Source organism: Hibiscus syriacus, unplaced genomic scaffold (genome assembly GCF_006381635.1).
Source record: "Hibiscus syriacus cultivar Baekdansim isolate YM2019G1 unplaced genomic scaffold, ASM638163v2 tig00020138_pilon, whole genome shotgun sequence".
Lineage (NCBI taxonomy): Eukaryota > Viridiplantae > Streptophyta > Magnoliopsida > Malvales > Malvaceae > Hibiscus > Hibiscus syriacus.
Window position 1 is genome coordinate 574,394 of NW_024062483.1, and position 26,913 is coordinate 601,306.

Here is a 26,913-nt window from a genome sequence, read left to right on the forward strand (position 1 = left end):
TAAACACATAACTGATATTACGAATAGATACGAATAGGGTGATTATCAGCCTCCTCGTCTTCATCTTCTCCCTGAATGAAATTATCCTGAGAAATTTGTTCCATAGAAGTAATTATTACCATCATTCATATCACTCGCAAATAATATTACAGTGAGAAGAAACCAAGTATTTTCGGAAAGAAAGAACAAAGAAATCAAACCTGCTCTTCAAAAATTTTCGATAGCTGCAAAGCTTTCTCCTTTTCAGCATTAATTTCTATTAATTCTTGTGACAGCAACAAAGCTCCAAGGCCTGATGGGTTGAATATGGGGTTCTTCAAAAAGTTTTGGACATTCCTCAAAGAAGGCATAATGAAATTCTTCCAGAACTTCTTCTTAGGAAAAGACTGGGAGCATGGAATCAACCACACTTTTATCACACTCATCCCGAAGAGACTAAATCCAGGAAGCCTAGATGATTATAGGCCCATTAGTTTGGTTGGAGGGATGTATAAGATTCTTTCGAAGTGTCTATCAAGAAGGCTAAGAATTTGTATCAGTGACATAATCAATCATTCTCAATTTGCTTTTATTCCAAGCCAACAAATTTTGGATTGCTCCTTCATTGCCACCCATTTTCGTCTGATTTTATATATATATATATATATATATGTATATATATTATATAATCTGCAAATGTTTTTGAAATACATATAATATATGTAGTTTTGGAAACGGTTTTTTAAAAATATATATAATATATATTTTGAAAATATATAATATAGGGTTTTTAAAGCATTTTGAAAACCTATATAATATATTGTTTTGAAAATCATTTTAAAAATATATATAATATATAGTTTTAAAAAACATTTTGAAAAACTTATACAATATATAATTTTAAAAACATTTTTTGAAAAAAATTATATAATATATTTTTATTATAGGTTTTTGTTTATCTTCTTTTTTAATTTAATTTCTTTTTAGTTTTTTTCCAGGTCCAGTCCAATACAGTCCAGTTTGGAGGGCCTGAACCAGCCCAAGACTATTAGGGTTTGAAAAACCCTAACATAACCAGTCAATAGGTCAACGACGCCGTTAGGGAGCAAACTAACGGCCAACGCATTTTCCGGCCGCACCAACGGAACTAAATCATCCCGAGGCGACCGGTGTAACATGCACGAAGATCTCAGTCAACTAACAACCACAATCCCGAGATCGTAGGGATCCAAACGGCCAAAACCGAGCTATAAAAGCCTCGGTGAAGCCAACAGTACAGGGTACCAAAGCATTGACAGAGAAAACCAAGAACATCAACAGTACCCCAAACACAACAAATCGAAACCCATAACAACATAGCCACGAGAAAACAGTGAACCAAACCATCAACACGACAACATCATCGAACAACCAAAACACAGAGAGCAAAATAACCCAAATACAACACCATAAAAAATCAACCAAAGCCCACCACACAAAAAGGCATCACACACTAAAAGGGGAAGGTTCGCCAGGAAGTCCAAAGGACACATCGAGAGAAGGTAAAACCCGAACCTTTCGGGCTAGATCTACGTCACTCAGGGCATTTTTAGGCGATTTGGGATTCAATTTTCGCTTCGGGTGACGGGAAGAACGTTTAGGTAAATTTTGGGTTTTACCAACCACCGTGGGTGGTGGCCGGAGCGATTTTCGACGAAGTTGGGCGACGTTTAGCCACCAGGGTGGTGGTCGTGTTTCCATCGTGTTCTGGGCGTTGAGAGAGTTCAGAGGATTTAGGAGGGGGTTGGATTGTTGTTTAGGGAGAATGAGTGAAAAGAATTTTTTTGGCGTTATTTTGGTTTGTATGTGACCCGTCTGCAACTTGGATTCGACCCACAAACCGACTCAGGGATGTAGAAGATCTGCACGTTTTCGTGAATTAAGGGGGGGAATTGCAACTTTGGTCCCCCTATTTTGTAAGCATTATATTTTTCCCTTGAATTCTCATTATTCTTCAATTTACTTTGAGATTGACCCTCAAACTTGGTTTTTTTTAATTCAGTCCATTTTATCATTAATATATATTTTTTTTTTTTATCATTAGTATTATTAGTATTATTATTTTATTTTATTTTTCTTTTTTTATTTTATCTCATTTTATTTCTGCGATTTATTTTTATTTATTTATTTCTTATTTTTAATCTATTCTATTTCATTTATTCTCTTTTGATTTTATTATTTTGTTATTTTTCTTTTTATTATTTTTTTCCTACGTTTTTCTTTGATTTATTTATTATTTATTAACTAACATTTTCGATCATTTTTTAGAAAAATTCCAACTAATCAAAGATAAACAATTCGAATCAGATTTTTAAATTTTAATTTAAGTTCTTAATTTTCGCAATTAAAGACAACCGATAAATTAATTGGTACCGAAAGGGCGGTTCAAGGGTTCTAATCCTTCCTTAACCGTAACCGACTCCGAACCCGACGCGTTTCTGGTACAACATAGATCAGGAAGATGGTGTCCGACCCACCTAAATTCGTTTTAAAATGGTCGGTGGCGACTCCTAAGCATTTAATCCAAGTCGAAGCTCAATTCTGGGCCCAACCGGGAGGCGGTTCCGACAGCTTGGCGACTCCGCTGGGGACAGGTAAGTGAGTCAGGCTAAGGTAATTTCTAATTGTCTTTTTAACGAAAAGGGTAAGTTTGAATTTTAAGGTAACTTTTCGATCCTTATTACTTACTTTTGATTATTTTTTTCAAATAAATAGTTGTACTGACGGTTTTTTCAATGATTTCATCTTTTCAAACTTGCTTTTCATCGTATGCTATATACCCGAGCTCTGAGCCCTATTTAAGTGGGGGTGAAAGCGACGCCTTCATGTGAATTTATTCACCGTGCGGACCTAGCAAGTAGCCTTCGGGATTCATATACCTTATGTCTTCATGTGAATTTATTCATCGTACGTGCATAAGGGAATGTTTCCTCTCGAGTTTAACTTAGTCCACACAAGCTTGTAATTGGCTTAGGACTAAGGGTCTGGCAAGCCCAATGTGGCACCAGCAAGAGCTCGGGTACCGTTTTTAGAACCTAAACCGGGAGACTACATGAATTAAAGTCCACCCTAAAACTTCATTTCAAACCCTAAGCTATATTGAATTCATTTCATGCCTCATTTTATGTTCAAAACATGAGAACTAAAAATTTATGCGGTTAGGACTTGTTCAAAATAATAAGTATGTTGGGTAGATATCATGTGGGGTAGGACTTTTCATTTTCATTATTGTTTTGATTTACCTCACTAACTCTTTTCATTTTTGTTTCCTTTTATTTTATTTTCATCATTTGCATCATTCAAAAAGTGGTGTTGATCCACAAAAAACGTATTCGTCAAACGTAAATAATTCGTATTAATGGACAAAGGGATTATAATAAAAGAGATGAAAAACTTAGAAGTTCAGTTTGATCAAAGAATACTCATGATGGACCAAGATTTACGCCGAGCACACCATAAGTAAACTTTTTGAGTTGGCAAAAATTTGCAGGGGCAAGACGAGAAAAGGTTATTAACCTGGAGAGCTCCTTTAAAGACAACAGGTCACTATTGACAAATTCAATAAACAAGCTTCGGATAGTTCCTATCGATGGAAGACTCTAATGGCACTTTCGTTAGGAACAGGCTCAGTAGAGAGTGAAAGCCGGAGATGCAGTCATTCGAGACTTTTTGGGGTAAGCAGCTCGTCACTTGCACAGTTTAGCCAAAGGAGCCGGAACGGTTCGACAGGGTATTCAACCGGTGATAGAAAAAGACGGAAGACGAATCAACCTGTCAGAGGTTGTTCGGGATCTATACCATTAAAATGTTTTTTGTCTCCTAAGACGTACCACTTTCGTCCCCAATGAGGATTATTTATAATAACATACACATTTTTTGGATCAGTGCCTCGAAACTTCATGCATCATGCATTCTTGCATATTTCACATTATTTTTTGTCTTTTATCTTCTTTTTTTTCATTACATTAACTAACAAGAGATGTCTCATAAGAAAGGATGAAAGCAAGAACACTCCTAAAGTAGAAATTTGTGCTTTTGAGGGTACATCAAAAGAAGCCTCGACAAATGAAACGGTTGAAAGATGTGGAGTAAGTATATATAAAGCCCTAATCCTCGACATTTTGGAAATAGTGGGGCATCCTAATGAGGATTTATTCCATTTTGCAGAGTCCTATTTAGACTTGTTTTTTGAACTTTCTCATATTTTTTTGGTAACTTGCTTTTGAACTTTGACATATTTCTTTTTATGAGGACATTTCAATGAATTTGTGATGAGCATTGAATCAAATTTACAACTTGAAATTATTTGAATATCAGTTGAATTAAAAAACTATGTAAATGATTCAGAGTTACAGATCTTTGACAAAGTAACAAAACAAGGACTTTACCCCGAAAAGCTCGAACACTATACATTTCCCTTACAAGAACCGATATAGCTTTCTCTTCTCATAAAAGAATGAAAAGAGGCTTGGTATTTAGATGTGCATAGGTGCGAACAACATGGGGCATCTTTTGCATGTGACATATTTATACTTTTTGTTTAAGACGTTCGATGATGATAATGATCTTCACAGATAGAATAATCGAGTAGGTAAATCTAGTTTAGGTCAGTTGCTTGGAAATTGAACTCTAAAGACAAGATTTCTTGACTTTCAAAAAACATCTACACTTTATCAGGTTCTTCTTGATAAACTTAAGAAGTTGAATCCGTATACCCAAATTATATATATATATATATACAATAAAGCTTGAGCTATCCCTCTAAAGCAATTGGTTAAACGCTTTAGCTTTATGGATAAGATTCAGCTAGCCTGGTAAAGGTGATTATAATATACAATAAAACTTGAGTTGTCCCTTTAGAGCAATTGGTTAAACATCCCGACTTTATGGATAATATTCAGCTAGTCTGATAAAGGTGGTTATAATATCTATACAATGATATTAAGCTGTCCCTGTAGAGCAATTGGTTAAATGCCCGGCTCTATGGATTCATCTAGCTAGAAATGGCAAATTTAAATAAAGAGTTTCGATAAAAATGGGCTAAAGGAGTTAAAGAGCACCTGTTATAGTCAACTTCACACGAGCACTCAGGAATTTTATTTTTAGACCGATATTTATGCACTGTCTTTGTTAAAGGAGCTTACAAACTTGAACAAATGGAAGATTTTAGAGAACCGAAATAAAAGGTCTAGTAATTGATAATATTAGTTGTCATTTTGTCCGCATCCAATTAAAATGCCAAGCCAAAGAAAAAGAATGTTGCAATGATCAAAAAAATGACATTTTTTATGACTGAAACCTTAGGTCTACCTAAAACCAACTCATCCACTTGAATATTTGTCAAAGATCTATAACTCTGAAAGCATTAAAAGAGCTATTGATTCCTTTGATATTCTTTGAACTCATGTTTATAATTTAATTCGATTTGATTGCGAGCCTGAATTAAGGAGTAATGTTTTATAGAATTTTTCTATTTTCATATCATTTTTCCCTCCTAAATAAGAGGAAGGAAAAAACATTTTCAAACAGGACAGTCTCAAATGTGAAAGGCTGCAACCCGAGAAAAAATGGGGAATGATCAATTCCAAGGATCAAGATCGACAGACAAAGCACGAGACTCCGTCCAAGGCTAATTCATATTACATGCATCTTAGACATACTTAATAGCATTTATCATTTTTCACATGCATAATTTTTTGCAGCTTTCAGAGTTAAGTTTCGACCTCATGACGAAAGATACTCGACTCGAAAGCTCCTTTAAAGATCGATGGTGGTTACTTAACTCAGTAGTGAGAAGCTACATCTCAACCGACTTGGCATAACTACAGATCTCAGAATCAATTTCAGATGGGTTTGGGAGCCAATTCATAACGAATCCAGATCATCTTAACTTAATAATGAGTAACAGGTTTCCAGTTAACATTTTCAAGCTAGATTTCAATTCCACGACGAAAGATATCCGGTTGACAGAATTTATCGGTGGGTTTTTCCGTGAAGGGGAGGCATCAAAAAATCATAATACTTGGTTCAGACCAGCTCAGAGGAACCACCTGAAGAATTATGACCGGCTTGACCCGTGAAAGGAAGCCATTATTATAAAGAAATTGTTGGCAGCATAATTCAAGACTAGAAGGGTTATCTGCCAACAAAAGACCTTCGAGTTCGATTACACTCAGCTCAAAGACACAACATTTGCAATATAGCTCAAGGCGAAAAGGGCTATCTGCCAACAAAAGACCTTCGAGTTCGACTAAGCACAGCTGCAAGGCACAACATTTGCAGCATAACTCAATACCAGAAGGGTTATCTGCTAACAAAAGACCTTCGAGTTTAACTACACTCAGCTCCAAGACACATCATTTGCAACATAACTCAAGGCAAGAACGGCTATTTGCCAACAAAAAACCTTCGAGTTCGACTACGCTCAGCTCCAAGGCACATCATTTGCAGCATAACTCAAGGCTAGAAGGATTATCTGACAGTAAAAGACCTTCGAGTTCGACTACGCTCAGCTCCAAGGCACATCATTTGCAGTATAACTCAAGGCTAAAAGGGTTATCTGCCAAGAAAATACCTTCGAGCTCAACTACACTCAGCTCCAAGGCACATCATTTGCAGCATAGCTAAAGGCTAGAAGGGTTATCTGCCAACAAAAGACCTTCGAGTTCGATTACACTCAGCTAAAAGACACAACATTTACAGCATAGCTCAAGGCGAGAATGGTTATTTGCCGACAAAAGACCTTCGAGTTTGACTACGCTCAGCTGCAATGCACAACATTTGCAGCATAACTCAAGGCCAGAAAGATTATCTGCCAACAAAAGAACTTCGAGTTTAACTACGCTCAGCTCCAAAGCACATCATTTGCAATATAACTCAAGGCAATAAATGCTATTTGCCAACAAAAGACCTTCGAGATCGACTACGCTTAGCTCCAAAGCACATCATTTGCAGCATAACTCAAGGCTAGAAGGGTTATATGCCAACAAAAGACCTTGGAGTTCGATTACGCTCAACTCAAAGGCACATTATTTGCAATATAACTCAAGGCTAGAAGGATTATCTGCCAAGACCTTCAAGTTCGACTACGCTTAGCTCCAAGGCATATCATTTGCAATATAACTCAAGGCAAGAAGGGCTATTTGTCAACAAAAGACTTTCGACTTCGACTTCGATTACACTCAGCTACAAGGCACAATATTTACAGCATAACTCAATGCTAGAAGGGTTATCTGCAAACCAAAGACCTTCGGGTTCGATTACACTTAGCTCAAGGGAACATCATTTACAACATAACTCAAGGCTAGAAGGGTTATCTGTCAATAAAGACTTTCAAGTTCGATTACACTCAGCTCAAAGGCACATCATTTGCAGCATAGCTTAAGCCGAGAAGGGTTATCTGCCAACCAAAAACCTTCGAGTTAAATTACATTCAACTCAAAGGCACATAATTTGCAGCATAACTCAAGACAAGAAGGGTTATCTGCCAACAAAAAACCTTCGAGTTTGATTACACTCAGCTGAAGGGCACATCATTTATAATATAACTCAAGGCTAGAAGGGTTATCTGTCAACAAAGACCTTCATATTCGATTGCACTCAACTCAAAGACACATCATTTGCAGCATAACTCAAGGCTAGAAAGGTTATCTGCCAACAAAAGACCTGCGAGTTCGATTACACTCAGCTCAAATGCACATCATTTACAGCATATCTCAAGGCAAGAAGGGTTATCTATCAACAAAATTGTCGAGTTCGATTCCATTCAGCTCGATGACACATCAATCACCACTTTCCGGTGGTAGCCGAGTTAAGAAGATGACCTGGGTTAGCCGTGCCTTAGTGACAATAAACTGTTTTTCGGCAGCACAGTTTAAGTCGAGAAAAACTATCTGTCAACAAAGACCTTTCGAGTTCGATTTTATTCAGCCCGAGGGCCTATCAACCACAAGGTGAAATCAAAGAATTATTTTCCAGTCGAAATTTTAAACCAAGGTTTTTAAACCGAGAAGAAGATCGAAGGGCAACAAGAAGCCACATTGCGATTCAAATTTCGAAATACGGCTTTAATCTTATATCATTTCAATATGAACTCGACTTCGCGACGGATGAGCCATCCGGAACTCAATTCGACAGGGAGTTATCCTTAATTGAACTATCAGATTCAATTGTCAACTCTACCGAACGCAAATTTGTGTCTTTTTATCTTTATCCTATTTTTCGTTTCACGAAAAAAGACAAATAGAGGCAACTATAGACACCCATTTTCGTCCGATTTATATATATATTATATAATCTGCAAATGTTTTTGAAATACATATAATATATATAGTTTTGAAAATGATTTTTTAAAAATATATATAATATATAATTTTTAAAAAACCATTTTGAAAATATATACTATAGGGTTTTTAAAGCATTTTTTTTTATAGAAGATTAGGCCTCATTAAAAACCCCTTTTTCACATTTATGTTATAAAAGTAACATGAAGGACAAGGAAAGGAGGAAAAGAGTGCCTAGAATTTATTAGATGAAACAAAGTACAATAAAGGCAGACCCTAAACATCTGCAAACACCACCAGAAATTACATAAAACTTAAACACAACAGCTAAACATAGGAAATAAAATTATCTACTCCTCAATACAAGCAGACAGAAACCATTACATCACCCTATCCCATCCTTAGCTAATTTGTCAGCTTCCCAATTTGCAGCCCTCAAAATATGCTTAATAATGATATCCTTCCCTGCCATAAGAGAGACTATCTCCTTCACCAGTACTTGAAACATAGGAGTGCATAAACCCAGATTCTTGATCCACTTTAGAGCATTACTTGAATCAGATTCAAGAATAAACCTCCGATTAGGGACAAAACTTAAATCTTCCAGAAGACATAACCCCCTCTTAATCGCCAATAATTCTGCGAAGATAGGAGGACCACCCCCAACTCTTTCTGAAAACCATTGAAGCAACACACCTTTATTATCCCGAATCAAACCACCAATGCCTCCTTTATCCCAACCCTTTACCATCGCTCCATCAACATTGAGCTTTAAGAACCCATCCGGAGGAGGAACCCAGCAAATTGGTTTAGAGATGCCATTTCCTTGTCTTCCCACCAAATCCGCAAGTTTTAAATCTCCCACAAGAGAGTCTAAAGGAATATTCACATCCTTGAACTTTGCAACAAACCAGGAAGCTATTATAAAACGAACAATAAAGAACAGTCTCACCACATCCAGCTTAACTTTATGAAAAATAACCTCATTTCTGCATTTCCACACTGACCACATCAACGCCCCTGGAATAAATTTCCATATCAAAGAATTCGGAAGTAAATCATCCCACAAATTGAAAAAGTCCATGATATTCTTTGGAATCACAAAGGACAAATTCCAAATATTCAATAATCTGGCCCACAGACCCTATACTACCTCGCAATGCAAAAATAGATGTGAAACTAATTCCATTTCCCTACCACACAGAGAGCATAAAGGATCATCAATCCCTACCACTCCTCGCTTCAGTAATTCCTCCTTCACCGCCACTCTCTGGTGAGCCACTTGCCATACAAATGTCTCCACCCGTGGAGGAGCAATCCCTGCCCAAATATGTCTCTCCCAGATCTCCATCTTCTGCTGACTACCATCTTGATCAAGGAAAATGTTGATACAAGATTTAACTGAAAAACAGCCCTCACCATTCTCTGACCAAATCCAACAGTCTTCCTCACATGGCGATATTGAGATATTGTTCAACATAGAAATCAATTGCAACAGCTGTTCAACCTCCCAATCCGCCAAATTTCGCCTCATTTGAATGTCCCACACCCAACCAGCGCCGTTATTCACCCTAAACTCCATCACTTTACCCGATTTGTTGCTCGAAAGAACATAGTCTAGGAAACTGTATTTTCAAAGGAACTTCACCCAACCATACATCGTTCCAGAACTGCACATAATTCCCCTTCCCTGTCTTCAAACGCATATTCCTCCTAATACAATCCCCAAAACCATCATCGAAAAAGAAATTTTAACCACATCTCTCCAAATCCATGATGCACGGCCTGGCCACGAATTCCCCATCATTATGCATTTCGGATCCAAGTCATAAACACCACATGCCACCCTCTTCCACCAAGACTCTTTCTCTGATGCAAACTTCCAAACCCACTTCCCCAATAATGCTTTGTTTAAGAGTAATAAATTCGGGACCCCTAGACCCCCCCAATCTTTTTGGTTTACTAACCGAACTCCAATTTAACCAGTGGATATTTTTTTTATCCGCTGCACCCCCCCTCACAAAAAAGAAGCTATGATAGAATTTAGTTTCTTTAGCACAGAAACTGGAATTTTGAAAATGGAAAGAAAATACACAAGGAGCGAGCACAACACTGACTTAACACCACCCTTCCTGCCAGCGACAGGGAATTAGACTTCCAACCGCTTAACTTAGCATGAAATCTCTCCACTATTGGCTCCCACATGGCAGCCGAATTTCTCTTATAGCCCAAGGGTAAACCTAGATACTCTGATGGGAAACTTCCTACCGAACAACCAATATCATTCGCCCAAGTAGCTAACGCCCCATCCTCAACATTGATACCATAAATTCTACTCTTGACTTGATTAATCTTCAACCCCACCATTAACTCATATATTAATAACACTCTTCTGACATTCCTCAAGTCACGAATAGAGCCTTTACTTAAAATTATAAGGTCATCCGCAAATTGCAAATGCGAAAGCTTAAATGCCCTATCATGAACACCTACATCGAAACCTGAAAACAGTCCTATGTCAACTGCTTTAGTAAGCAACAGATGCAATTTATATTATATTATTATTAGTATATTATTATTATTATTATACGTTTTTGTTTATCTTCTTTTTTAATTTAATTTCTTTTTATTTTTTTCTAGGTCCAATCCAATACAGTCCAGTTTGGAGGGCCTGAACCAGCCCAAGACCATTAGGGTTTGAAAAACCCTAACATAACCATTCAACAGGTCAACGGTGCTGCAAGGGAGCAAACCACCGGCCAGCGCATTTTTCGGCAGTACCAACGGGACTGAACCATCCCGAGGTGATCGGTGTAACGTGCACGAAGATCTCAGACAACCAACAACCATGATCCTGAGATCGTAGGGACCCAAACGACCAAAATCGAGCTATAAAAGCCTCTGTGAAGCCAACAGTACGGGGTACCAAAGCATCGACACAAAACCGAGAACATCAACAGTACCCCAAACACAGCAAATCGAAACCCATAACAACATAGCCACGAGAAAATAGTGAACCAAACCATCAACACGATAACATCATCGAACAACCAAAACACAGAGAGAAAAATAACCCAAATACAACACCATAAAAAATCAACCAAAGCCCACCGCACAAAAAGGCATCAGACACTAAAAGGGGAAGGTTCGCCAAGAAGCCGAAAGGGCACACCGAGAGAAGGTAAAACCCAAACCTTTCATGTTAGATCTACGTCATTCAAGGCATTTTAGGTGATTTGGGCTTCGATTTTGGCTTCGGGTGACGGGAAGAACGATTGGGTAAATTTTGGGTTTTACCGGCCACCGTGAGTGGTGGTCGGAGTGATTTTCGACAACGTTGGGCAGCGCTTGGCCATCGGGGTGGTGGCCGGGTTTACATTGTGTTCTGGGCGTTGAGAGAGTTCAGAGGATTTAGGAGGTAGTTGGATTATTATTTAGGGAGAATGAGTGAAATGAATTTTTTGGGCGTTATTTTGGCTTTTATGTAACCCGGATCCGACCCACGAACTGACCTGGGAAAGTAGAAGATCCGTGGGTTTTCGTGAATTAAGGGGGGAATTGCAACTTTGGTCCCCCCTATTTTGTAAGCATTATATTTTACCCCTGGATTCTCATTCCTTCTTCAATTTACTTTGAGATTGACCCTCAAACTTGGTTTTATTTCAATTCAGTCCATTTTATCATTAATATATATATATATATTTTTTGTTTTATTTATCATTAGTATTATTATTTTTTTATTAAATTTTTCTATTTTTTATTTTATCTCATTTTGTTTCTACGTATATTTTTATTTATTTTTTATTTTTTTCCTATTTTTTATTTTATTCTATTTCATTTCTTCTCTTTTGATTTTATTATTTTGTTATTTTTCTTTTTATTATTTTTTCTACGTTTTTCTTTGATTTATTTAACATTTATTTATTATTTATTGACTAACATTTTCGATCTTTTTTTAGAAAAATTTCAATCAATCAAAGGTAAGCAATTTGAATCGGATTTTTAAATTTAGTTAAAGACAACCGATAAATTAATTGGTACCGAAAGGGCAGTTTAAGGGTGCTAATTCTTTTTTGACCGTAACCGACTCTCGAACCTGACACGTTTCTGGTACAACATAGATCAGATAAGATGATGTCCGACCCACCTAAATTCGTTTTAAAATGGTCAGTGGCGACTCCTAAGCATTTAATCCAAGTCGAAGCCCAATTTCGAGCCCAACCGAAATACGGTTCTGACACCAATGAAGGGATTGAATATTAGAGGAGGAAAGGTCTTGAGGGAGGTGTGTTTAAGGTGGACTTTGGAAAAGCTTATGACACAGTTGATAGGTCAATCTTGTTCAAAGTAATGGAGAAGATGGGATTTGGGGTGAAATGGCACAACTAGATGAGTAAATGTGTCACTTTGGATACGGTCTTGGTTTTAGTAAACAGGGTTCCTTCTGAGAAATTTTCAATGGGTAAGGGACTTAGAGAGGGTTGCTCTCTCTCTCTCTCTCTCCATTGTTATTTAATTTGATTGGGGAACTGCTTAATTTGTTTTTGTTGAAGGCGGTTTCCACTGGGTTGTTTTGCGGTTTTGAAATTGGAAGGAATGATAGATCTTTCAAATTATCGCATTTGCAATTTGCAGATGACCTTATAGTCTTCTGCAACGCTTCGAAGACACAAATTAGAAATGTGAAGAGAGTTTTACTTGTTTTTGAAGTTATGTCGGGTCTCCAACTGAATTTCTTCAAAAGCAGTTTATTTGGCATAAATACAAGAGAAGATGAGGTGAAGGATTGGGCATGTTCTATTGGATGCATATTAGGCCTATTTCCATCTGAATATCTAGGTCTTCCACTCGGAGCTAAGAGAAATTCAACATCTCTGTGGGAACCTGTCTTACAAAAGTTTTATAGGAAACGGGTTGGAAGACAACAACTCTTTCTTTGGTAGGGAGATTGGTTTTATTAAAAGCGGTTTTGTGCTCTTTCCCAACCAACTTCTTGTAGATTTTCAAGCTCCCATCCACTATGTACAGAAAGTTGAATTCCATCATGGCTAGATTCCTATGGGGAGGAGGATCAGAGAGGAACAAAATACATTAGGTAAACTGGAAGACTGTCTGCAAATCTAAAGACAATGGAGACAAGGAGTGTTGGATCTCAATCTAATGAATAAAGCCCTTTTGAGAAAGTGGCTCTTTAGAAGTTTGCAAACGAAAAGGATTCCGAGTGAAGGCAGTTGACATGTAGCAAGTACAAGCTAAATCAAAGATCGTTGCTACTTAATAAAAGTTTACCAGCTTAGGCTTCATGGATGTGGAGATCGGTGGTGAACAATTTTTTTAAAGATGACTCTTGTGGCTCCAGTTTCGAATCAGAGTGGGGAATGGGGAGAATATTAGCTTCTGGCATGATGTTTGGGCTTTGGAATCCTCCCTCAAAGAATTATTCCCTAGACTTTTTGCCCTCTCTTCAATCAAAATGGGAATTTAAGGGAGTTTGGTTAATTTGGAAATTCAGGCTGGGTTTGGCGTGTAAAGATGAGGAGGAATTTGAGTAACTGGTAGGTTGATAAATGGGCCAAACTGATGGCAATAATCAGCAATGTAAGCCAATCGGAGAATTTGAGATATGGTCTATTGTGGAGAGGGAATGGGGATGGCTTTTACACAGTTAACTCTTGCTTGAAAACATGCTCCACTGATCAGATTGTAGACCATTTTTGGAAGGGTTATCTTTGGAAGAGATTGGTGCCACCAAGAGTGGAAACTTTCATGTGGCAAGTTGTCCATCAAAAACTGACAATTAAGACTGAATTATTAAATAGAGGTGTATCCATAGTTGTAAAAAACGCGCCTGAGGCGCAAAAGCGCAGAGGCTCACTAAACGGGGCTTTCAACACTGAAGCGAGGCACATAGCCTAGGCGCAATTGAGGCACGATGTGGGCTTAAAACCTTGTGTTCCTTCATTAGAATCCCTACCGAGGTTTACAAATCGGGCCTCGACTCGAAGAACTCGATGATTTTCTCTTGTGTTTCCCTGTTTTTCCCTCTCCTGTAGCTCTTCAGCGAGGCTTTGTCAACCTCGAGTTTATTGGCCGACTTGGCGCATGTTAGCATGTTGAGTTGGGGTGAAGGTTGAAGCGGTGGAAGTGGGGTCAGGTGAAGGGACAACCGCTGGATACGACGGTTCACGGTGGCGATGGATGGGTGTTGTTCATCCTCCGCTGTCTTATTTGGGTTTATTTTCTACAAAGAATAAAAAGGTTGGTGAGGGGGATTTTGAACAGTGGTTTGTCTTCGTACGAATAAGAAGGTGAAGAAAATGAGGAAGTGAGTAGTGCGTAATTTTAAACACAAAAGCTATGGTGACGCGCCGTATTTTGATTAGCGGGAAGAAAAATCTTTAGTTGTAGCGGCTACTTGTGTGGAATGGATAAAGTCATGACGTGGAATGTTTTGTGACCGGTTGATGTGGATATTTGTTTATATTAATTTAATCGTAATTAAAAATTTACGTCTAACAACATTTCTATTTTTACCTTTTCTAAATAATGATTAATATAAAATTAAATGTCTAAATCATATTTAAAATTAATTTTTTATGTTTAAATTTTTTTATTAAAAATAAGTGTATAACGTTTATTCCGTTACACTTTTAGATGTCTACTGTTAATAAAAACGTAAATGACAAGTGTCACGTTTATATTTCCTTATTTTTTAAATAAAAAAAATTAAAATTATTTTTAAAAAATTTGAACGTGACATTGTACTTAATACTTTATTATGCTTGTTGATAGCTTTTATGAAGTTACGTTGGTATTTTGAGTTTGAGAATGAACTCTATTGAAGCCTAATATTGGGTATCTATGATATTTGAGTTTGATTGCATTAATATATACATGTATTACAATTTTTTGGATATCATGCGCCTCGCCTTCGTGAATCCCGCGCCTTTCATGCGCCTCGCGCCTCAATGCTCCAGGACACTTTGCACCTCGATGTGCCTTGAGCCTTTGATAACTTTGGGTGTATCGAGGATTTTGGATCCCTTACATCCTTTCTGCATAATAGAACTGGAGTCCTCCCCACACCTATTCTTCTTTTGTACTGCTATATGGGGTTTATGGAATAGGTTCTTGAAATTGTAGAAAGTTTATGTTGTTTTACATGAGAATGCTCACTGTTTTCTTTCTGCTTGGGAGGAATTGATGCCTAATTCTACTATTTGGACTTTTATCCCTGGTGTAGTGTTGTGGACGATATTGAAATACAAGAATGCCATTGTTTTCGAGCAAAATGTATTCGATCAGGTTCAATTGTTCTTTACAGCAAAGTTCATATTAGCTTCTTGGTTCTTAGCTAAATTCTCCAACAATGCCATCTCAAGGGATTTCCTTATTGGTGACCCAACGCTCGGTGATTCTTGTTCTGTTTCAGGATGTCTTCGAGCTAAACAATTGCTCTGGTCCCCTCCCCCAGGGGGTTTTCTTAAGCTGAACGTGGATGATGCTGTCAATAGTAGTTGGGAGGCTAGTAGTTCGGGTGGGATTTTAAGAGATGAGTCTAGTACAGTGTTGGGTTCTTTTCAAGAAACTGCTGGTCTGGGTCCCCCTGCTTTTATGGAATTGAAGGTCATTAAACATGGTTTATTGTTCTTCGAATCTCCTAAATAGTGCTCTAAGGGATGGTCGATTGTGGAGAGTGATAGTAAATTGTCTGTGGAGTGGATAAAAAATCTGGATAAATTCCCCAGCTTGTACGTCTCAATTTCGAAAGAAATTGCGGATAAGATTAGGAACTTGGAAGGCATTATCCACTAGATAGCTAGGCCAGCTAACATAGAGGCATATGTTTTAGCAAAGTCTAGAATTGGCTAAGCTAGGAAGTAGGGTTGGGGTTTTTTTTATTTTGTTCTCGTTTGTGGTTGTATCTGTTGTGTTTAAATTTTCTGGTTGTAATCTTCGGCTTTGTACACTCTTTTCCTCCTTCCGTTGATTTCTGGTACACCTTATGGTGTCTTAGCAATCATGAAGGGGATTTTTAAAGAGGTCTACATTTCTTATAAAAAAAAAAGCATTAATTTTCTCCTCAATTTTACGACTTTTACCGACCCATGCTGAAATCTCTGAAATACCTTCAGATTTCTTCTTCAATCTTTCTTTCATCCTGAGCAGACAAATAGAAGGAAAAGACAAAAATAAATACTTGCATTAGGTTAAGCATTAAAATTAAGAAAAACAAACAAGACTTTGAATACACTATCCGAAAGCAAAGACCAATTATGTCATCAAATTGAGATATAACGCCGGAGTCATGCAACTAGAGAACCTTCTGGCCTGGTCACCAAATATTTTAAAGACTCAAGTATCATAGTCATTCTTTATAAAAATGAAGTTCAAAATCACTGCATGATCTTAATATTCCCATCTAAAATATGCTATAGCAGAATCATTTTCAGAGTATTAATTTTACATGACAAGTAACAGTTCATAAAAGATGGAATGAAGCAATAAAAATTTGTCTAACATGCAGGCAAGTTAAGGCCAACTATGACTAAATGATCCACTCACCTCACAATGCACTCCTCAATCTCTGATGAAGATGCCTGCAATACACCTGAATTGCTTCAGGCATTCAAATCAACTCCATCCTTATCCCTACTCTCTTCATATTCTAATGCTAGCTCTCCATTTTTATTTCCTTCGTAATCTTCCTCTCTACTTTTCTGTTTACTTCTCTCCTTTCCCTTCTCTCGATCTCTATCCTGCTCACCTTCCCTCTCCTTCTCTCGATCCTTAAGTTTCTCTCTCTCCTTTTCCCTTTCCTTCACCTTGTCTCTTTCCTTTTCTCTGTCCCTATCTCTAGTTTTATCCTTTCCCCTCTCCTTCTCAGACTTTTTATCCCTCTCCCTGTCATTTTCCTTTCCTCGATCCTTCTCTCTCTCACGCTCATGTTCTTTATCTCTATACTTGTCCCTGTCATAATCTCTCTCTTTTTCCCTCACCTTACTATCTTTACTTCTGTCCTTCCCATGCTCATCTCTGTCATCCTTCCTCCTCTCCCTGCTTGACACTCTATCCTTTTCCGAGGATTCTTTCTCCCTTTCTTTCAAGACCTCATCGCTGCTTCTCTTAGAACGGTCTCTATCTTTACTTCGGTGATCCTTTTCTTCTTCTCAAATGCTCTTCTTCTTGTCCTTATTCTGATGCTTGTCGATTCGCTCTAATTCATCACTGTAGGCTCCTCCGTCGCAGCGTTATCTAGAAGCGTCATCTTCCCTATCATACCTATCCTTCTCCATTGCGAATAACGGAAACACTCGCAAACTTAGCTGCAAAGAAACCATTAACTCAGTTGCACAACCCAAAACATCAATTCAATAATAGTATGTCAGTCATTTAATACAATGACCCAAAACATTAACTCACTTGCACAACCCAGAATCATACCAGTGGTGGGGAATCAATAAATAATCAAAACACAAGAAGCAAGGCTCTAGTTCATTATTGCTTTTGATATTCAGCCCCTCCAAAATTCGCAACATTTTTTTTTGGGTGTGGGTTGCAGAGTAGAAAAGCAAAACCATTGGTAAATTCGAATTAAACAACAACTAAACGAAAAAAAAAACTTTTTTCCTAAATAAAAAAAATAGGATCATATACATTTCTAGTTCAAGTTAGGGTAGAGTATGCAAATTACAAGAAGCTTCCTTAATAAATTGAAAACCAAAATCAGCAGAAGAACATACTCAAAATATCATCAAAAACAAAAGAACATAAAATTCCATGGACCCATAAATTCTCGACAGATAATGCACAAAAAAATGAAGAGGGAGAGAGGCGAACTGAAAATAAAACAAGCAAGATGGATGTTACTGGAAATTTGAACGAACGCCAAAATAAGGGGATAAATGCGTCGTACGAGGAAATCCGGCTACCGGAGATGAAATATAGGACGAAGTGTAGAGACTAGAGAATAAAAGGTTTGGATGGGTGGGGCGGGTCTGAATTTGCAAAATCCTGTCCAACGCCCAATCTATACAGGCCCAACAAATTGTCGGATTTAATTATGAGTGAACTACAATAGAGTAAAAGGTTTAATTTTTAATTTTAACTCTAAAATTTATAAAAATACTAATTTGACCAAAAGTCATCCTTTCCTCCATAGTTTTTCATTTTTTTCCCGTTTCTCCTACAGCAAAATAGAGAATATGGCACGAACATGCTTTCTTCATTTTCTAATGACTCCTGATCGAAATTATATTGTTGGTGGGCTTATAAGACGTGAATTCAGCTTCTCTAGCACTTACACCATTTGTTTCTAAAATTCCTTTGTAAACAAAATCAAAACCCAAAATGAAATCAAATTCATACAGGGTAGTTCCATAAGATCTACAAAGAATTTGACTCCTTGAATCTTCAAGGGACACACTGGGTTCACTAGTACAATATCCCTTAAAAGATTAGTAGCTAAGATCTCAGTTTTAGTTGGTATCAGAGTTAATTGGAACTCTTTAATCAATGAAGAACAAATAAATGAATGAGAGGATCATGGATCCACTAATGCATAAACAGATCTAAAAAACAACTTAAAAGTACCCACGATAAAATCGGGTGCATCTTCCTCTTCACGACCTCGAACATGATACATATGAGTTGGAATTCTTGACTTTAGGGGAGTGCCTGCAATAAACTAAACCCAAGATCGATTGGATACAGTAGATGGAGTTTTATTGGGTTCTCAACCCTTAGGAGTAGAACTCGAAACTTCAATGCTTGAATGGTATTTTGTGGTGAATGTAATTATAATCATCATATAATGCTTATTTTGGTAAAGAAGTAAGCTTTTGTACAAGATTGAAATGCATATGCAAATGGTTGGAACTTTGGAGGATTTAGTATGTTTTTCATCTCTACATGTGATGTTGGAAATATGTTATATGTGATTTAGACTAAGTTTGATGGATGATTGAGCATGTTTAATCGGTAGATTGACCATTTGGTGCAAACGAAATTGATATTGTGCAGTGAATATCATAGTGAAAATTGAAATTACAATATAACATTTTGATATTGATATCGGGTCTCAATATTTGTATTGTCCTTGTGATATTGAAATTGAAATGAGGTTTAATGTTTATAATAGTTGGCGAGTATCAATACCAATGTTAAAATATCTGTATAACTCAACATCAACACCCATTCAATGCTATCGAGACCCAATGTACAAAATATGTAAATTATGCAAATGATCCCTTAATGTGTATAAATTAAAATATGTAATTACCCATTTTGTCATTTTTTATCTAGTTCGGATTGAAACATTTTCAATTAGATGGTATCACGGACGGACGCATGGTTTGATGTTGGGGCGAACTATGAAAGATTATTGAAAACAAATTTTTAATAGAAAATATATAAAAAATATAAAATATATGACAATTTTAAATTTTCAGATGGACTCGATTCATTCATGGATGGTATGTTCCCAACTAGCGAAAATACCAATTCTATCGGGCTGGTTCGGTTTTTGCAATCCCGATTCATCCTCGAAGAAGAAACTCTAAGATATATCATATTAAAAAATCAATGTTTTTAAATTCTAAATATTACTATTTCTAAAACAAAATTGATCATCATGAGAAAAAGAAAGTTCATTAATCAAAGGGGAATACAACAGACGGCTGGTTCAAGCTTTAGAAGAAGCAAATCAAAACCCAGTGGACTCAACTATTGAAGAGTAGGATTCATTTTCATCTACAGTTGTTGACTTCTTACCAGCTTTGCTTGATGTTACATTTGAAGTAGTTTTTAGCTGTCCAACTCCAGCATCCACACCAACAATTTCTAACAATTCCATCTTCTTAACCTTTGTTGTTTCCAAGTCACCATCCCAAGAAGTTTCTGAAACAATTTGGAGTACCTTTTCGTATTTTCCTCCGACACCAGACTCTCGTTTTGCAGCAGGACGAGGTAAACTTGTTCCGCAGCAGCTTTGCGAATCTGGTAGATGATGGACATATTATGAAACAAAAAGATATAATGCAGATATATATGTCCATCACATATTTCTTTTCTAAATTTTCCATAATTTTGAAGGACTGTATCTTCATACTCATGCTCAAACAAATACAGAACAGGGGGTATTCAAGGAAAAATGAAAAGTCGGAATAACATATGATTTTATAGTTCAACAAGTACAGTCATCAAAACAGACCTTAGGGTACCGATGAGTGAGGAGCGTGAGAAGATGAGAAAAGGCACGGGAGCAGATGGGATCGGAAACTGCACAAATGTAACCAAGTATTGCTATGCCTGCATATAACTTGGAGAAGTCCTTTGACGCTTTCAATTCAACCGCCAGGGAATCCAAAACACCGGAACAGACAACCGAAGTATGAGCCTGTAAGTTAAAATTTCATTTTTATGGTTTAAAATGCACTCCGAAGAAGGATTCATAGTTTTGATATCTAAACAAATGAACCATTAAACCACAATTATTCCTCAATTTTCTATAGTAATAATAAAGGAACTGATAAAACTTCAAAGCTTCCCTAAACATCCAGTTCCTTTTCTGCAAAGTCCTGTGTTTTAAAGGGTATTTCAAGCCATAAGGAAGTTTCCCTAACAATACCCCCAAAGCCACATAAGTCAGCACATTACTTAATCTCTTCAAATTATGATACCAAGATGAAATTTTAATTAACAAGGTTTTCATACCACCATGAAGATAAGAATTACTCTCGTCTGGCAGAAATTTGAAAAGATATCAAATTTTAAAACGGTTCCCTTTTTACGCAAGAAATCTCGGCCAAATTTATAACATAATGATTACAAAAGAACCACGGAAAAGATTCACATATTTCAGAAAAAGAGAAACTAACCTCAATATCCAACAACATCCTTTTGCTGAAAAGAATTTCAATTGTCTGCAATATGCATCACCAGCAACATATATATATATATATATATTATAATAATCTTTCATAGTTAATTCATAGCAAGAAAAACTAGAGGTTTCAAAATACAATATAATATTTCTGATATTTTTCCTTGGTTAGCAGTAAATTTTGAAACAGATACAAAATACTCAGTGATGGAATTGGACGGCATCCAGATTTTTGAGGAAGGGATCAAGAGGTTGAGTTACCTTCAATGTGGGTATAACAATCCTGTCGCATCACTTGTGCTCTTGGAGTATCCAAAGGATGTCAGTGGATAAGTTACACACTTTGGATTCTTTATTGATGCTTGATCGACCTGAAGATACTCCAGAAATATAGACAGTGATGCCTTCCTCAAAGAATCTTGGAAACCACCAATTGAATTAACTAAACCAGATGAAGGTATATTTTCAAACTTCTTATAAAATTGCAATTACCTAAGAAGTTAATAGTTGCTCCATGGAAAGTGAAAAGTCAGTTCAAGGCTCTCTCCCTACTAAAGTCCCTTGGTCTGCCTTTTTCGATAATCTGAGTAAAAGAGTTAGTAGAAGTGCTTTCTGGGAATGTTTCAAGCTCCATCGCAAGGTTGTTAAGGTTATCTCTTTGTCCTGTAAAAAGAAAGAATAAATTAGTGAATTTTTTGGAAAATACTTGGTGAGGAGCTAAGGTAGTGGATGTAGATTGGTTGAGAAGTCGAACCACTATAAATCGTTGTGCAATTTTCTATCTTTCAATCTCCTTACTCCCTAAACACAAAAATCGACCCGACCCCTCTTGGTGAACCTTTCGGTTGTTGATTCGAGTTTACCCGACCCATTCTTATGTCAAGTTTAAGTATATTATCGTGGAATGTGAGGGGTTTGGGGAGAAGATAAAAAGCATGGGTTGTGAGAAATATTATAATAGGGAATAAACCAGTATTGATGTTTATCCAGTAATTAAAGGTAAAGAAGATCAATTTTTCATTACTAAGGAGATTAGAAGGGAATATATTGAGTGGGTATGCAAAATCTCTTGTGGTAGAGTCAGCAAGGGGATTGATAAATCTTTGGGAAGAAAGCAAAATGGAGGTGGAGGTCGAATGTGTTCAGGAGAGGTTTATTGTAGTCAAAGGTAATATAAAAGATTTATATGTTAAATGTTGGTTTATCAGTGGATTCAGAGAAAGAACCTTTCTTTGAGGTGTTGTTGTCTTTTGTGTTGCAATTGGATAATCCCTTTTGTTTGGGATGTGACTTCAATGCGCATCTGTCACAAGAAGAGAAAATGGGGAGAGATCATAACAGGTTCATGATGAGAATCTTTAATGAGTTTGTGCAGAGGGCTAGTCTGAATGATCTCCCTCTGTCGGGTGGCAACTTCACTTGGTGTAACAATAGGGAAATCTCTACCTTTGTTAGATTGGACAGATTTCTAGTATAATCAAGTTTCTTGTCAGTGTTTCCATTACTTAATCAAAGTCTTCTCGTACAATTTTTATCTGACCATAATGCCATTAGCTTGGAAAGTAAAGGTTTGGATTGGGGCCCAAAACCATTTAGGTTGTTCAATTATTTGCTAGAAGAGGAAGGCTTCGAAGAAATAATGGTGGAGGAATTTCAAAAAGCCAAGACGGGCAGTAGAAGAAAAAGGATTTCCAGAATACTAAAATGTTCTACAACGACTATGAAGGAGTGGTCTAAAGCCAATTTTAGTAAAATGCAAGGATCCATCTCAGAATTGGAAAAATTTATACATGATTCGGAACTTGACATGTAACAAGGGTTATCTTTGGTCTCTAATGAATCTTTGGGTTTGGTGAGAATGAAACTTTGGAATCTATACAAAAAAGAAAATATGGTTTGGCTGCAGAAATCTCGTGTGAAATGTTGTTTGGAAGGCGATCGTAACACTAGATTTTTTTCATAGGCGTACTGCAAATAGAGGAAGGGTGAACGCTATTAAAATGATGAAAGTGGGTGGTCAACTAACAACGGATCCTGAAGTTATTAAATCAAGCGTATTAAATTTTTTCAAATAAGCTTATAATAGGAATCCTACAGTTGAGGTAGAGGTATTGGATTTCAATTTCTCCAATATTTCATATGAGCATAATTTGTTTTTATAAAGACCATTCTCGGGGGAAAAAGTTTGGGACGTAATATCATCCTCAGATAATAACAAGACGCCAGGGCCGAATGGGTTGACAATGGGATTTTAAAAAAATTCTTGTCAAACTTAAAAGAGGACATCTTGAGGTTTTTCAGTGACTTCTATGTAGGGGGAAATGGGACTTAAAAGAGGATATCTTGAGGTTTTTCAGTGACAATGGCTTGCCATGCATCTCCCAAGAGGGCCACTCTCCTTGGCTGGGTTGCAAGTGGTCGCATGTGTCTCCTCGTGGTTCTCTCACATGGCCAGCAAAGTCGCATGACATGCCACTCAAGTAGGTACAATAGGTAGATGGCATTCCAATGATAAAAGTTTAACCCATGCGTCTCCCAAGGGGGTCGGGTTGCAAATGGTTGCATGCATCTCCTCAGGGTCGCCTCGCGTGGCTGGCGAAGTCGCATGACATGCCACTCACGTAGGTACAATAGGTAGCTGGCATTCGAATGATAAAATTTTAAGCCATACTCCTATCATATCGTAACACATACCCTGTAATAACAAGTTGAACGGCTAAAAAAATGTCTCTAAACTATATATATGTAAGAATGAAATTGGGGCAATTGCAATTCAAAAAATTGATAGAGGGAGCAGAAGCAATTACAAAGAAGATTAACAAAGGGAGCATTTCTGAAAATTTGGTGTGTTTTTTCTTTCGTTATTCTAATTTGAGTATGTATTATATGGTAAATTGATTTAAATTTCAGTTTTTTTCTGATATTAGTCTAATAGTTTGTTAATTTTGTTTTTGCATAACGAAGGTGAATTAAGTTTGAAGAAATTTTATTTGAGGTATTTTACTATTGATTATTATTTTAATATTATTTTTATTAATATATGTTAATTTTACGATTGTTGTTATGTTAATATTATTTTTATATTATATATATCATTTTTACGATTTATGATCATAGCGTACCATATTTTTTTCATTATAAATACAAATTTTGAATTTGTAGAGAAAATGAGCAACAACTTTATCACGATTGTTCATTATAATGGACATATTATGGAAAATGAGGTCGAAGTTATTTTTCAGTGTGAAAGACCTATAAATATGATGTTCAAAAGGGACATCACATTTGTAAAAATGAAGTATATGATAGAAAAGAAAATTCGAGCTACAGTTGATGGTTTGAAGTATAGGTTCTTGGTATGTCCAATCCAGTTAGATATGTTGCAGTACCAGTTGAAGAAGATGATGATATTGGAATCGTGAATGAATTACATGAGTCAACAAATATTTCAGTTATTGAGTTATTTGTTGATGTGCATAAGATATATGATGTTCCTAGGTCATCAAGAATTGTGGTCGAAAATTCATCTCAAATGGATTTCAAAAGTGAGTTTGAGGACCCTACACACATATCGATAAATAATTTTATGTGCTATTGGAAAGTGGAAATGAAGTCGGTGGAACATCCGCAGTAGCAAAGTACGAGGAGAGAAACATATATAACTCTGAATTTACTGTTGATGTTGATGCTGAAAATCGATGGGGATAAATCCATGATGATTCCAGCGAAGATAAAGAAACTGAGGAACCCATTTTGGCCGACGATTATAATTTTGGATGTGGTGGTGCACCTAACCTGGCCACTGATGAAGTTCTGACACCGTATCAACATACCCCTCATATGTACGAGATAAATTATGATGGGATGAGGGCACCAAAATTCCCAGACATGCCACATATACCTCCAAACCATATGGTTGAATCATTCAAAAATTCTGGTGAATTTTCGGTTGGGATGTAATTTAGAGGAAAATATGAAACTACGCTGGCGATTAAAGAGTATTGCATCAAATACCATGTTGATGTCTTTATTGTATAGTCCAACCAAAAAATCATATATGCAGTGTGTGTTAAATATGATCCAAAGTGCAAGTGGAATATCAGAGTGTCCAAAATTCAGAGGCACGATGCTTGGGCTATCACAAGGTATAATGATCCTTACACATGTTTGCGAAACTCAATCAAACAAGACCACAAACTATTGGACTCCAATATAATACGTGAATACGTTAAGGTATTGGTTGAGAATAATCCAAGGATCCCTTGTTCAGTTTTATATGCATATATTCGAGGCCAATTTGGATACCAAGTAAAATACGACAAGGTTTGGAATGCAAAAATGAAGGCAATCAAGCTGACGTATGGAGATTGGGATACATCGTACAATGAGCTACCACATTTGTTACAATCAATGAAGCGATTCATCCAGGGGACCATAGTGAAGTCTCAAACCATGCCTACATATGACGAAGAAGGTCAACTTGTTCCAGGGAAGAAAATATTTCATAGACTCTTTTGGGCATTCAAGTCATGCATAGAACGATTTCCATTTTGCAAATGTATGGTTCAAGTTGATGGTACGTGGTTGTATGGTCAATATAAGCATGTATTGTTGATGGCAGTTGCGTAAGATGGTGAATGAAATATCTTCCCAATTGCATTCGCTGTTATTGAATAAGAGACAACAGAGGTATGAGATTTCTTTTTGACCAATCTACATCAATATGTCATTAGAGAAGATGGAGTTTTCTTGATATTTGATCGAGGAACAAACATTTTGGTTGCAATTGAATGACCAGGAAGTCATTGGATACCACTGCATGCATATCCCACATTTTGTATCTGCCATATTAGTAAGAATAATATCGATCAGTTTCATAACACCCGCATTCGTAGTGAGATAGTAAGCACTGGTAAGTTTTATTTTCAACATTTGTTTTATTTTCAACATTTATGTAATGATTTATGTGTTTTTTAATTGAGGTTTAACACAATATATATATTATGAAACAAGATACGAACTACGCCAACAAAATTTTGACAAGATGTTGGAGAATTTGAAGGTATTTTATGATGATCAACGTGTTTGGAAGTGAGCTTTGAAAATACCGCGAGAAAAATAGTTGTAGCATACAACGAGGGTCGGCGATACAGACACATGACTTAATTAACTTGATTTTATAAAAATTTATGTATAATAATTAACTTTATCTTATAATCATTTATTTATTTTTTTATTATAATAATTTATGTTTTTAAATTTTTCAAAATATATTTTATTTTTATCTTAACTTATTAAATATATTTTATTATCAAATTAAATTAAAATTAATTTAATATTCGAATAAATCTTTGAATTTAATCAATTTGGTCACTTTTTATCATTTTTGTCGAGGCAGAATGATAATGTCAATGCGAACGACTAATGTCAAGGCAAAATTAAAATTAAAATTTAGATATTTTTATATAAATAACAATTGAGTTTATAATTCTTGTCGATGTCGGGGTGTTGTGGAATGATAATGCCAAGGCGAACGTCTAATGCGTTGTGGCCGTTGCGATTGCTCAGGAGTATGGTACTCATCCTCCTCATTTATTGGGGGCATATCAGCTAGTGTTGTAAATATATGCTCACCACTATGCTCTCATATTCCACCACTTTGCTCTTTCATCCCTCCTGGAAACATAGACTGTCAAATAGTCATATATGACATCATAGATGTCATTTGCT

The 26,913-nt window shown here is 36.5% G+C and overlaps 3 protein-coding genes across 3 annotated transcripts; all 3 read right to left on the reverse strand.

Moving 5' to 3' along the window:
* Positions 1 to 8,685: 8,685 nt before the first annotated feature.
* LOC120209770 lies at positions 8,686 to 9,882 on the reverse strand. Its single transcript, XM_039208686.1, has 2 exons — positions 9,498 to 9,882; positions 8,686 to 9,320 (listed from the first exon to the last, which is right to left on the reverse strand). Exons 1-2 carry the CDS (start codon positions 9,880 to 9,882, stop codon positions 8,686 to 8,688), a joined length of 1,020 nt encoding a protein of 339 aa, XP_039064617.1.
* Positions 9,883 to 16,898: 7,016 nt separating this feature from the next.
* On the reverse strand, positions 16,899 to 17,641 carry LOC120209771 (splicing regulatory glutamine/lysine-rich protein 1-like). Its single transcript, XM_039208687.1, has 2 exons — positions 17,583 to 17,641; positions 16,899 to 17,471 (listed from the first exon to the last, which is right to left on the reverse strand). The coding sequence occupies exons 1-2, from the start codon at positions 17,639 to 17,641 to the stop codon at positions 16,922 to 16,924; spliced, it is 609 nt and encodes a 202-aa protein (XP_039064618.1). The 3' UTR covers positions 16,899 to 16,921.
* A 2,363-nt stretch (positions 17,642 to 20,004) lies between these two features.
* On the reverse strand, positions 20,005 to 21,474 carry LOC120209772 (tubulin-folding cofactor D-like). Its single transcript, XM_039208688.1, has 5 exons — positions 21,445 to 21,474; positions 21,179 to 21,223; positions 20,512 to 20,697; positions 20,184 to 20,297; positions 20,005 to 20,109 (listed from the first exon to the last, which is right to left on the reverse strand). The coding sequence occupies exons 2-5, from the start codon at positions 21,194 to 21,196 to the stop codon at positions 20,005 to 20,007; spliced, it is 423 nt and encodes a 140-aa protein (XP_039064619.1). The 5' UTR covers positions 21,197 to 21,223; positions 21,445 to 21,474.
* Between the last annotated feature and the right edge of the window lie 5,439 nt (positions 21,475 to 26,913).